A 12,232-nucleotide genomic window follows, 5' to 3' on the forward strand; every position below is an offset into this window, starting at 1 on the left:
GTTGAGGACAGTGGCAGCAGCCGGGTTGTTGGTGACGGCAGTCTGAGCCAACTTCAGCCTGTGGAGTGTGAGCTGTGCCTGGAGCTGTGCCAGCTGCAGGCTCGCTGGTGAGGGGAGCAGGGGGCTCGGGGCGCCGACGGAGAACGGACTCTTCTCCAGGAGCTTGGCAGCACTGCAAAGGATCAGGGTCTGGGTTAGCCAAATTCGCCTAACCCCTCAAAAAGTTTCTAGGGAGACAACTATGCCAAAGATCTCTCTTCAGAACTCCCATTGCATCCGTCTGGATCAGGCCTTCAGCTCATTTAAAAAACCCATAGGACTCACACCTCTAATGCAGACCAGAAACAGTGGCAACGCAAGCCCCAAATCTACATTTTTTTCTCTCTTTTCTGTATTTTATGCAACTTCCTGCCTCCTTGCTGAGACATCGCTGTTCCTGACTGATTTTGTGACAGTTCCATTACTTCTTTTTTCCACAGAGCAGGGCGATATGAAAAAGAAGATATCAAATGGGATCGTGAAGCCAGCCCTGTAGGTACTTTGCATCTAGCACATCTGGCTGCATAAAGCAAGATGAAATACACCACATGTATTTCTTTTAATTGTTTACAGTTCTCATTTAATTAATCTGCATGGCAGCCTGTTCTGTAACCAAGTACATAATTTCCCAGTTGTGCAGATGCAAATACAGAGAAGGGAAAAAAGCAAATGATTTGCCAGAAGCTGGAGTAACCATGAACAAACTGTCCTGAAGAGTTTCCCCAGTTCAGCTAGAATGCAAGGCAAAATTTCTGCAGGGCCAGCTGGTAAAAATCAAGGTCTTTATACTTTCTAGACATTAAGAGGTGCACTGAGTGTCCTCCTTCAAGCCTCGCACATGGGATGAATAAATGATGACTAAATTGCCTGCTTGAATTCCAGAGCTGGGAAAATAGGAGATGAACTTTTCAGGTATATGGTGGTTCCTGGCTTTCAGAAGCACCTTTGGGACATTTCACCAGTTCACAGCACCACCACCAAACCTTCCTCCCCCCACCTCATCAAACCCTGAAAACATAAAACAGGAAAAAATGCAATCAAAATGAGCAAAGTCTAGCAAAGTTAAAAGTGAGAGAAATGTTATAATGGAAATATCAGGCAGCGCTAGCTTCCAGGCAGCTGCACCCACTCTGCTTTTACTGTCCTCCTTGCACCCTTCCAGGATGCCCTCTGCATCATCCGTGGCAGAGCCAGCCTGCTCTGTGTGTACGTACACTGTATCATGGCTCTGTTCCCTCCATATGTTGTGCTGCCTACGCTTGGATACCATCAGCCATTTTCATGCCCTACCAGAAAAATGTTAGCCGTCACTTTTTCCGCCACCAGGAGCCTCTGTTCATGGATGGCACAGCTACTCAGCACATTACAAACGGCTGTTCATTCTGAAAATGAGAGCACAGAGCACTGGAATAACAGGGATGTGGTCCAAAGCTCAATTAATTTACATTGTAAAAATGTATTGAGTTTCAATTGAGGCCTTTCAAAGCAGCAGGAGCTACGCATCAACCACCACGCAACCCTCACTGTTAATAATTGGCCAATTTGCTAAACTGCATGGATGAAGTTGTAGTTAATGATAAATGTCTTGTCAGCATGCTACATTTGAAAACCACAAATTAGGAAAACATCTGCTTAAATCCAAAGTATGACTAAGAGAAAATGTATGGGTTTCATATTTAACGTTTAACTTCCACTAGCAACTGCAAGGCACATCTGTCTCTCAAAATACAAAACGCCATTTGGATAAGTGCATCACTATGTAATGACGAGACTCCCTGCCAGCACAAGCTGACACCAGTGTGCTTCAGAGCTGAGGTGCCTTTTGTTTCCCCGTGTGGTTTCCATCGCTTACTCTCTGACTTGGACTTACAGTGCACTTCATGTAAATTTGATTACGGATGAGAGTGAAGGCACGAGTACAGCCGAAACAGCATGGAGGCTCTCAGAAACCCCAGCTCGTGAGATCCTGAGGACCCACAAAAGCTACGGAGGAGCCCTGTGGGGTTGTGAGGGGCTCAGTGAGTGGAAGATCCCACACCGGTGTGGGCACTGTTGTCACTGCCAGGGGACGTGGCACAACTCTGTACCCAGGCTGTATTGTGCCTCCAGCATCTGACGCATCCTGGCTTATGCTGTGCTGCACAGGACTCGTCACAGTTCTGACAATTGTTTCATTTTTATAGGTGGTTATACCTTTTGTATGCTAAGTAAGCTATAAAACTCTTTTAAAAAGTTTTACAGAGCACACAAACAAGAACTGTCTGGTGGTCTTACAACATAAAGAAAAGCAAGCATATGATGTTTACAGGCTCAGGAGCAGCAGATGACTCCTGTTCCCACCAATCTAATTCCACCGCGCTGCAAGCCTACGCAGCAGCATGCACATCCCGACAGCTGCAGCCGCTTCCCAACTCCGATGGCTACCTGCTGGACATGGGCATGGGCTCCCTCTCTCCAGGGACACCATCTCACTTGATGCTGCCGCAAGCCCTGAAGCTCATTCAGCCTCCTCCTATTTTGACCAACTTTGGAGCACTATCTCTAAGAAAACCCCCTAGTCTGGCATGCTCAGGGGGCTTGCTGCCTCCCCCAACTCTGCAATAATTTCTGGGCTCTGCAGCTGGGCACAGGGAAGACAAGTGCAAGAGTGCCAGCTCTGGCCAGCAGCTTCCGGGTCCTGGTGCGGAGCAGGGCAGCACTCTGCTCCCTGTGCCTGCTGGTTTAATCCATGGTCTGCAAGCCAATAGTGAGGAGGGCCTGGGGGCTTGCAGGAAACCTCACCTGCAGAAAAATTAATGCCCTAAGGAGAAGCTGCAGCCTTCAAGCCACTCGCAGAGGAACAGAATAAGTGAGGAGGGTTGCTCCCATGCACAATAGGTTTGGGAATGGCAATAGCTTCAAAATCCATCTGTCTGTTTTGAATTTCCAGATTTCAGGGTGTTTTGGGTTGCACACTTTATCCTCCCACAGCAGAAACAGACTATTCTATCCTCTAATCAAGGCAAAGAAGGAAGGCCATATCCATGGGTCAGTGGGAAAGGCAAATATGCAGATGGGAGGCTGGGAGAAGAGCTGTGTATAAAGCCTCTTTTAGAGCAATGTCCAAATCTGAGGAAGTTCTATCATGAAGTACAGAATGTATGAGACACATGGGACCAGCATGCACAGCTTCGAACATTTATTTTTCTCTTTCTGTTCTACAATCATAATATTTATGTATTTGGTAACATCATTTTGTAAATAATCCTGTTACAGACTTACTAAACTATTGGAAACTGCAAACACAAAGTGAAGATAGCGCTCAGCTAAGGCATTTTGTGGGGGCCGATCACCATTCATACACACACGCCTCCCACCCCAGCTCGTCCTCAGGTTACCAAAACGTAGCCCCTGCCTGCTCGTGGGAGGTCTCTGCTGCAAGATAATTCAAAGCAGCTGAATGCAGCTCTCACTCTCCATTGAGCACCCAGGGAATTGGCCTGCATTAGCCAAAGCGAGCTCTATCCCGCACAAAACATTCCCGATTATGAGGTCAGTGCTGTAAAAAGTAAACAGAAGTTGTCCTCTTCATTTATTTATTTAACATTAGTTGTACAGCTGAGCCACACCAGCAGTCTCTGCACAGCTAGAAAAGCCAGAAGTGGTCTTTCCTTACCAAAATAAGGGAAGGCAGGAGCATTCCCGTGCAGTTTCCACCAGGTAAGTTCTCGCACAGCTCTTTAAGTCAGGAGTTGAAGACAGGCGTCAACTACTGCAATACTCACAATGAGAGTGCAAATGCTGGCTATATTGCTATAAATCAATTCAGCCCTTGTAATCTTTAATATGCTTTTAGCATCCAAGAAAAGTGAGCAACATAGTGTGTTGGAGGCAAAACATCTAGAACTCCGGATTATTTGAGTAATCCTGCCTACAAAAGTGATGTAAGGGCAAAACACAAAATATGTCTATCAGAACAGACCAGCAACCTGGAGCTTGATTTTCAAATAACAAAATCAAAGATTTTAAAGTGCTGCCTGGCACATTTCAAAATTAACAAATAAATTTTAAAAGTTGAACTAATACAGTTATGATCATAGCTGCAACTATTTATTTAGAAAATACTTATAGTCACAAATATTTGAAATGCTGCATGGGGTGTGAATTTGAATATATAAAAAACGTAACATAAAAAAATACTACTTCATAGCGGTGCAGAATTTTTCTTGCATTTTCCATGAATCTTGCACATTTAAGATTTTTGCACTCCCTCACCCATGACACATTTGCCTTTACATATAATTACATCTACATGTCAAAATCTTTGAAAGATAAATATTTAATACTTTTGTTCCAAAAGATGCACTTTTTCCAAGCTGTCTATATTATTGCATTGATTTCAGAATTAAAATGGCCAAGGATATTAAGATACCAAATATCCTAGATGGATCACTCCTCTGCATTAGCACAGTATGAGATGTGAGACCATATTTGCAATAGCATGCTGATTTTTCATCTATTAAAGCTGTTTCTGAATCAATTCTTCTAACAGTTAGGAAACTTTACATTTTTAATTCAGGACTCTTGAACACATCAAAGAGAACCATTTCCTAATGATCCAAGCACAAAATAAATTATATTCTCTTAAGCAGAAGTGCAAACATCCCTTCCCTGTAATGTATCATTTATTCAAAACACATGGGGCTGCCTGCTCTAAACTCAACCAAAACAACTGCCACTGTACTAAAAGAGCAAATAAAAAACCCCTTTAAAATAAACAAATCAATTGTTATATAGATGAAGTTGACAAGGTGTTAGGGATAAACCTAGTCTTCAAATAAAAATGCACATTTGACAGTACTTCAGTGAGATTACACGTTTGCATGTGAGGACAGACTTCAGCCTCTTGAATTCAAGGAAACTGCAAAGCCTTATTTCAACCACTGGCAGAAGTAAAGACAAAGTTCACTAATCTGAACAACATATATTATTAGAAGAATTAATTGTTATCAGCTGTTTTGCTGATCCCATTAAGAACACAGTTTATGTTTATTTTTGCTTGTTGAATAAACCCACCAGTTAGGTTAATAAGACTGGTGCACTGGTTACAAAACGGACACAGAAACTTTTTCCTATACTCTAGACTGCATCTGGCTGATACTAAATGACTCTGTTTTTTCTTTTCAGCTCCACAAACTGTATGTTCTTTGGGTTTTGGTGAAATCACTTTCTTGGTCAGAAAAGCTTGGAAAAGAGAAAATCTCTCCACTTTTATAATTTAAGCTCTGAAATCATCTGACGCCAAAATTTTTTTGCCAAGTTCTGGTTAGAATTGATTAAAAAAAAGAGATCATGTTTCCCAGTAAGTTCAGCTAATGATGGGGAGCACTAAAAACCTTAAGCTATTTTAATACGTTTATAAGCTGCAAGTAAAACCCTTCTTATCCCAAATAACGATTTCTAAAGCCCTCCATTATACTATTGAAGGAGTAAAATAAAACATCAGCCAAAGTACACAAGTGCTTTGCCAAGTGAGTTTTGCATGTTTGGCAATGGTAAACCCGACCATCATCCAACCTAACAGTTAACTGGAAGATGAAATCTAAACTGTTATCACAGGGCTGCTAAACGTGAAGTTTACAAAGCTGATAGAAGTTCGGTGTCTGCCTCCTACCGAGAGTCCTTTTTGGAAACTTCCAGCCAAAACGTTCTCTGTCTTCGCTTATATGCAGAGAAGTCAGACAATTTCTGCTGGGAAAGGGACAAGAAAAGGGGGCAAACACAGTGACTACAGCTTGGATAACGGCTGTGATCCCAGAAATAAAATTGGAAGTGACTGTAGGAGGATGATTAGACCAGCTCCTGATGTGGGATCAAGCTGCACCCAACCACTCTTGACATATTTATTTGATCTGCTCTTAGGAACATTCTTTGGTGGAGATTTCACAACCTCCAGGGACAACTAATTGTTCAACTCTCCTTACTCTCATAAAGCTCCTCTTAAAGCCTATGGTGGCTCTCAGCTAACGGCATAAATCAGTCTTCCCGTGCACACCAAGAGGACTTCTCTTACCTTCCTGCAGCTGCTATCAAATCTTCTCTACAACCACCCCAGCTCCTTTCTCTGCACATTTTGCACATTGCATTTGTTTGTAATGCCCACTATGATTGCTTTTCTTCATAACAGCACAGCCCCAGGGTTCCCTGTTACACCCAGACCGTTTCCTGAAGAGCTACTCCCCAGAAATGTTGGTTGGGAGGGATCTCTGGATCTGCTCTGACTTCCCACACAGGAGAGGCTCGCTCAGTCCTTCCTCCTTTCGACTGCCCATTTCATTGTTCTCATCAATACTGCATCCAGGTTATGTCAGATTTGGTTTGTCAGGATTACTCTGGATTCCTATGCTGCCTTCAGGGTACTTGTAAATCCTCTCCTCTTGGCACTAGCTGCAGGTTTGATGGATACTTTGTTCAGCCAAGTCATCAATGAAAGTGTAAAATAGACTAAAGACTGTTCCCAAGAAGGGAACTGCAATGCATCATCCTATTTTCTCTCCAAACACCAGTAATTCAAGGACATCTTATCCACCTTGCAGCTCTGCTTTGCGTGCTGAAGAGACCACGCTCTTTCCTCCCCGACAGTCACTTCTGCTAAAAAAAGCAACTGTCCTATTTGCAGCTGCAAGACTAAAAGGGTGGATCATTGCTGGTGAGACTGATTTCTCGTTAACAACTCTCGCTCTGTAGTTCTGGGAGACTTGTTTTGGATCGTTGTTTAAAATCAACTGTATGTTCTGATTTCTTTACAGCAACATTTGTTTCTATTTGATTTAGCTGCTTTCAAATACTGAATCCAGTGCCATAGACAACAGCACTTACAGCACGAGAACAACAAAACCAGGTACCACCGAAGTCTGTGCTAGCCATCACACTTCCTCCCCTGTTATTCTGTATACATTTTACCCTGGAAATATGTTTCTTATAATGCATGGAATTCCAGATTTTATACTGGGTTTATTTCTCCTTTCCCTCATGCAACACATCTCTCCATAAATATTTAATTAGGCGAAGTTCAACTACTTTCAAGTAAGGGATACAGTCCAGCAAATGTACTCCTAAAACTAAGGTTACAGGTAACGATTTTGAGAAGTTAGGAAAGTTATAATTTTGTTCTGTGACATTTAAATGTTGTTTGGTTTTTATGATGTGCCACAGTACATCACGGATGTCTCCGAGGATTAGTGTGGACATGGGAACACTGGTCCACATTTTAAATTTCAACAGGCAGCCAACTGCTTCCCAAGGAAATGTGATTCTTTATTTATAAAAGTTAAAGAAATGTATTTTTAAAACTGCATTTTAAATGTATGCTAAAAACTGTCAAAAATAGCTATAGCACCACATCAGTGCCCTCTGTAACATGTTGCAAAGATCTAAATTAGTGCAGAATTCGTGCCAGAGTTTTACAGAGCTTTCGGGGCATGCTGCAACAGTCCGGAGGTGCCATGCTGCCCGCACCTGCCTCCCCAGCACCCTTCCTGCACATGGAGACTTCAAATACCCTTTATGGTGCGAAGCCCCCAGGCCAGATTACCCCTGCCAACCAGCATCCCAACAGTGTTCCTGTAGGAAGGGGTGCTGGGAGTTCCCAATGACCTCAACAGCGCAACAGCCATGGACCCCATGCAGACGCCAGTGTCACTGTAGCCCAAGCCCCCTTGTGCTCCCGCTCCAGGCAGCAAAGGGCACGGCCCCAGGGCTTGCAGGGAGGCCGAGGGGAACAGGAAGCTTTTCAGGGGGAAAAGAGCAGGTGAAAAGGTGGTGTGGATGGTAATGTAAATCCATGAGCAAAGAGGCTGAGACGGGGATTAAGGTTGGCAGAGCCAGGTAACCGCAGTGGGAATGGGGCGAGCGGCCATCGCAAACGCACTCCAGTTTCGGGGACTGCTGCGCTGCCACACGGCTTGGTGCTCACAGCTCTGCTCCCAATCTCCCCTCGAAAATAAAGGAAATCTAGGGAGAAACAATCTGGAAAGCTCATTATAACTTAAGCAAAAATAGAAAATATAGCCTTTAAAAAAACCAAGCAAGTCAGAAACCCTTCAAAGGCTTTTTATGCGACCACATAGACAAATGCCCAACTAAAAAATAATCCTTGGCATATATTACTTACTGGAAAATATATTACTGTAATATCTCACCACTCCTTCTGCTAATGTGTTTGCCACATGGTATTGTTAACCACTACAAAAATAATAGGTTTGTATCAATATCTTGAACTGCCTGGAGGCATCGCCATTTTCATTTGTGCATTGAAAGTAGAAGCATAATGTGGTAGGCAGATAATTTCTCATTTGAATAAACCATTTCTATTTCACAGTAATATAAGACAATATAAAAGCTCTTTTACAAAGGCAGTATCTTCAGTTTGTAGACAGGAAAATGACATATAACTGTGGAAAGGGTAAAGAGCTAAGAAGCATTTTCATTTCTAAGTAGCTTCATTTGTGCTCAAAGACAGGATTGCTATTTGCGGAAAAAAAAAACCCCAAAATATTAAACTCACCATTTTATCCTTTAAAATATTAGTCCCAATGTTATATTTGAAAAGTTTTGTGAAAAAGCATATCAGTAAATTAAGTCTCCAGGAGAACACTGGTCACAATTCATAATGGTAATGGCAAAGGCTACAGAAATCGCGCGCAAACCTGAGCTCTTCTCTTTGTACCCTAGGTCAGCTGAAAAACGACGGCTCACGACTAAAAGTCTCCCAGGTGCATCACACCCATTTCATAATTAATCTAGTATCACCATTGCCTCTAAAAGCTGTTTAATTGCTATATGTTACTAACCACTATAGCACAAAAATGTGTGAGGAGGAACGCTGGACTAGCTCCTATCGGGAGTGGCCAACACGATTTTCTTTCTCTTTACCACTAATATTTAAATAAGAGAAAAAGAAAAATAGAAAGAAAAAAATAAAGAAAAACAAAAGAAAACAAAAAAATGAAATAAGAAAATAAAAAAGAAAAACAAGAAAAAATAAAAACTTCACCTATTTTTTAATCAGTTTTCTGATTAGAAAACCAGAACATCTGCAGGTTTCCTAAGATACATTTATTACATAACTATATACTTAGGCCTATTTTTCAGTTTTCTTTTTATGTATATTTTAAAAGCACATACATGTTATAAATTCCTATTGTTTACATACCCACACGCATTAGTTTGTATACATAAATTATACATGAATCTGATGAAGCCCAAATCTAATTCAGCTGTTACTGAAGCGTGCTGCAAAGCCTTTCCTGATTTCACTGTAGCAGAGCAATGCTCCTGTATCCCTTTTCGGTTATATTTAATTTAAACATAAAACATCAAAGAAGATTTGCTCTCTTTTCATGATGTCTTTGAAATCAGCTTTAATACGAGACCATAATATTTGTACTGTTACATGGAGATAATGCACAGCACATTTTGGCCTAGAAGCTTTTATTATCTATTTTGCAACCAATGTTGCTCACTTTTTTTTCTTTAATGCCTCCAAATTTCTATGCTAAAGAAATTTTAATGTGAATCTTGAAAGAAATATAGGAGGTTTTATTTATTTTTCTTCTGTTGAAGAGCAACAGTTGGTATGAATCAGACCTGAGCGTGTTCCTGCTGGCAGAAAACACCCTGTGCCAGAACTGCTGGCACTCTCTGGCTTTGAGAAGTTTAATTTATTGTCTGGAATAATAAACTGCCATTCCATCAACCTTGTGAAACAAAACATAAAACAGGCCGGTGCTTAAATCCTGAACAAAGACCAAAAAAGATTTCCACAAAGGAAACAAAATTGGGAGAGGCATTTTATATTAAATAACATCAATTACCTTATTCTCTCTTTTGTCTGCCTTCAGTATTAATTAGGAGTAACAGACAGTTAATGCGCTCCAAGCTCTGCACGGTAAAATTGATTAGTATACTAAGACGGAAAATAAGAATCAGTTTTTGATGAAAAATATCAGGTTTCAGAGCCCTGCATGTGGCAGCTGTGAGGGAGGAAAAAGTGTGAAGATACTGACCCATCCACGCCACTCAGCTGGGCACCTGCCCAGTCCTGCTGACAAAACTGCCAGTGCAGTCGGCCGGCCGTGACTTTTTGGTTAAGCGCTGCATTACTGCCCCTTCGCCCCTTACGTTCTGCTTGCTGGTTTCATCCATTTTCACTGTAACGCGTGTGCTTTGCTCAGTAGCTGCAGTCTGTATGTCTAAGTAGCTTACATGACTAAGGAAATAGAGGTTTTAATTCGTTCTGCTGGCCTGCGTAGTAGACGATACACCTTGTGTTACTGATGTATCTTTTAATCTCAAAACACTCTGAGACTCAGATTCAGTTTTTGGCATGAAAAGAAATCTAAGAAAGTTGTGAGCGCTATTGTTTGGGTTTGATTTTTTTAACATAATTATTTTCTTTAAAATTATCTTATTTATTTCCCAGGCTTTACTTCTGAAAATAAAAACCTGTCTTGAAGTACAAAGTATCAGTTATTAAAAAAACCCAAACAAACCACAAAAAAGACAAAACAAAAAAATATTAATGATGTTGCCGTGATTCTTTTTTTTTAATTCCAAGGAACTCCATTCATAGTCTAACGAAAGCATTTCTAAATTCAATCATCTTTGAACTATTTTGATATTTTGACTTGTTTCATGTCTTAAAATAATTCTGTGCCCACTGGTTGTAAACGACATTAATGTAATTCTGCTTTAGAAGTCTGCTCATGCAGACCTATTACAGAGTGGTTCACCATGGCAAATCAATAGGATACAATTTGGTATGGAATGTCTTTTAATGTATAAAAGCCCTGGTATTACAAAAAGCTAAGCATTATAAGAAGCTCCTGCACAAACCAGATCGTATCGTTAATTTGAAATCCCCGTTAGCTGCTACCGCCAGAGCTGCGCATGCCTGTCTTTCCCCTTCGCTGCGGAAAGAGCTGTACTTCAAAATTAAATTTTAAAGATCGCCAAGATACTCCGCTTGGCAGATTAGCGTCCCTCCTTGCTGGACACAGCAGTGACAGACATTTCGGCGCGGCGGCAGGAGGACACGGGTGCCACGACGCGATCTTACCTTCTTGCAACATGTAGGACTGCCGGGCACAGCGAGCCGGTGCGGAGGGAGCGCGGCCAGGAGCCGATGTCAGTGTTGCGCACATGTCGCCCCGTAACATCCCACTGACATTCTACCTGCTGCCTGCGCCACGACTATTTACAAGCTTCCTTCCAGAAAGTCACAACTTTAGGACCGAGAGAAAGAAAAAAAAATCCCCACCACCCTACCCCAAATGGAGGACTGGAAGGCAGATCACGTGGCCGCCGGGAGCCCGTCTTGTTGCATTACACGCAGCAAGTGTGGATGGCAAACAATTATCGGTTGATGTTTATGCCATATGGTCTCGGACTCTTCACGTATCAGCACCAAAATCCTGTTGTGCACAGTGTAATGCCACGGGATCCTACCGGGGAGAGGGTCACAGCCTAATTAGGTGAACTGTGGAAAAATGCGGCACACTAACGAAGACCAAGAGGGACTGACTTTTACAGAGCAAGCACTTGCTCTGGAAGGAAACAAGCATTACCCAGCTCAAATTTTAACCATTTCTTAAAACATGCACTCAAATACATCATGTTTTAATCCCTGAGCAATCTGTCTGTGTTCAGACTTGCTGCCACCAAGGACAGTTGAGGTATTGAGGAAAGCCACCGCTGTTATTTGGGCTAATGTTGTTGCTGAGGTCAGCTATCAGCAGTCAACAGAAAGGAAACTCATCTTCCAGCGCTAATCCACTGCTCCAGGTGCAGACGAACGCTGACCTGTGCCACTGGCTCTGCTGGGACTAAAGCACGGGCAAGAGCCACAGCCTGCACATCCTTGATGCGGTATTTGACGAGTTACTTCAGCGGGTCTTTCCTCGTTGCTTATCCATCCTTGTTAGACCAAAGCTTTTCAAGACCAAGTTTTGTGCCTTCCTAAACCAAAATATTTTATACTTTACATCTGGATGTCAAGGTTATTGGTCTTTTCCATATGTCACATTACTCAAAAATGAACATAGACACAAAAAATGCTATTTTCCTGTCCCTGCTTTTAACATACCACAGTGTATACGTCAATAAGAAATAAATGAGCTGTTTTCCCATATCCAAAGATCAAGATAAGCCAAAT

At 42.0% G+C, this 12,232-nt stretch overlaps 1 protein-coding gene across 1 annotated transcript in view; it reads right to left on the reverse strand.

The window, feature by feature from the left end:
* The window catches only part of RBM20 (RNA binding motif protein 20), a 34,884-nt gene extending 23,662 nt beyond the window's left edge, over positions 1 to 11,222 (reverse strand). The window contains exons 1-3 of the mRNA XM_010183161.1: positions 11,138 to 11,222; positions 7,949 to 8,031; positions 4 to 189 (exon numbers count right to left, since the gene is read on the reverse strand). Of these exons, the coding sequence (XP_010181463.1) occupies positions 4 to 189; positions 7,949 to 8,031; positions 11,138 to 11,222 (354 nt within the window). The remainder of the gene's footprint in view (positions 1 to 3; positions 190 to 7,948; positions 8,032 to 11,137) is intronic.
* Between the last annotated feature and the right edge of the window lie 1,010 nt (positions 11,223 to 12,232).

This window comes from Mesitornis unicolor, unplaced genomic scaffold (genome assembly GCF_000695765.1).
Source record: "Mesitornis unicolor isolate BGI_N332 unplaced genomic scaffold, ASM69576v1 scaffold6234, whole genome shotgun sequence".
NCBI classification, from domain to species: Eukaryota; Metazoa; Chordata; class Aves; order Mesitornithiformes; family Mesitornithidae; genus Mesitornis; species Mesitornis unicolor.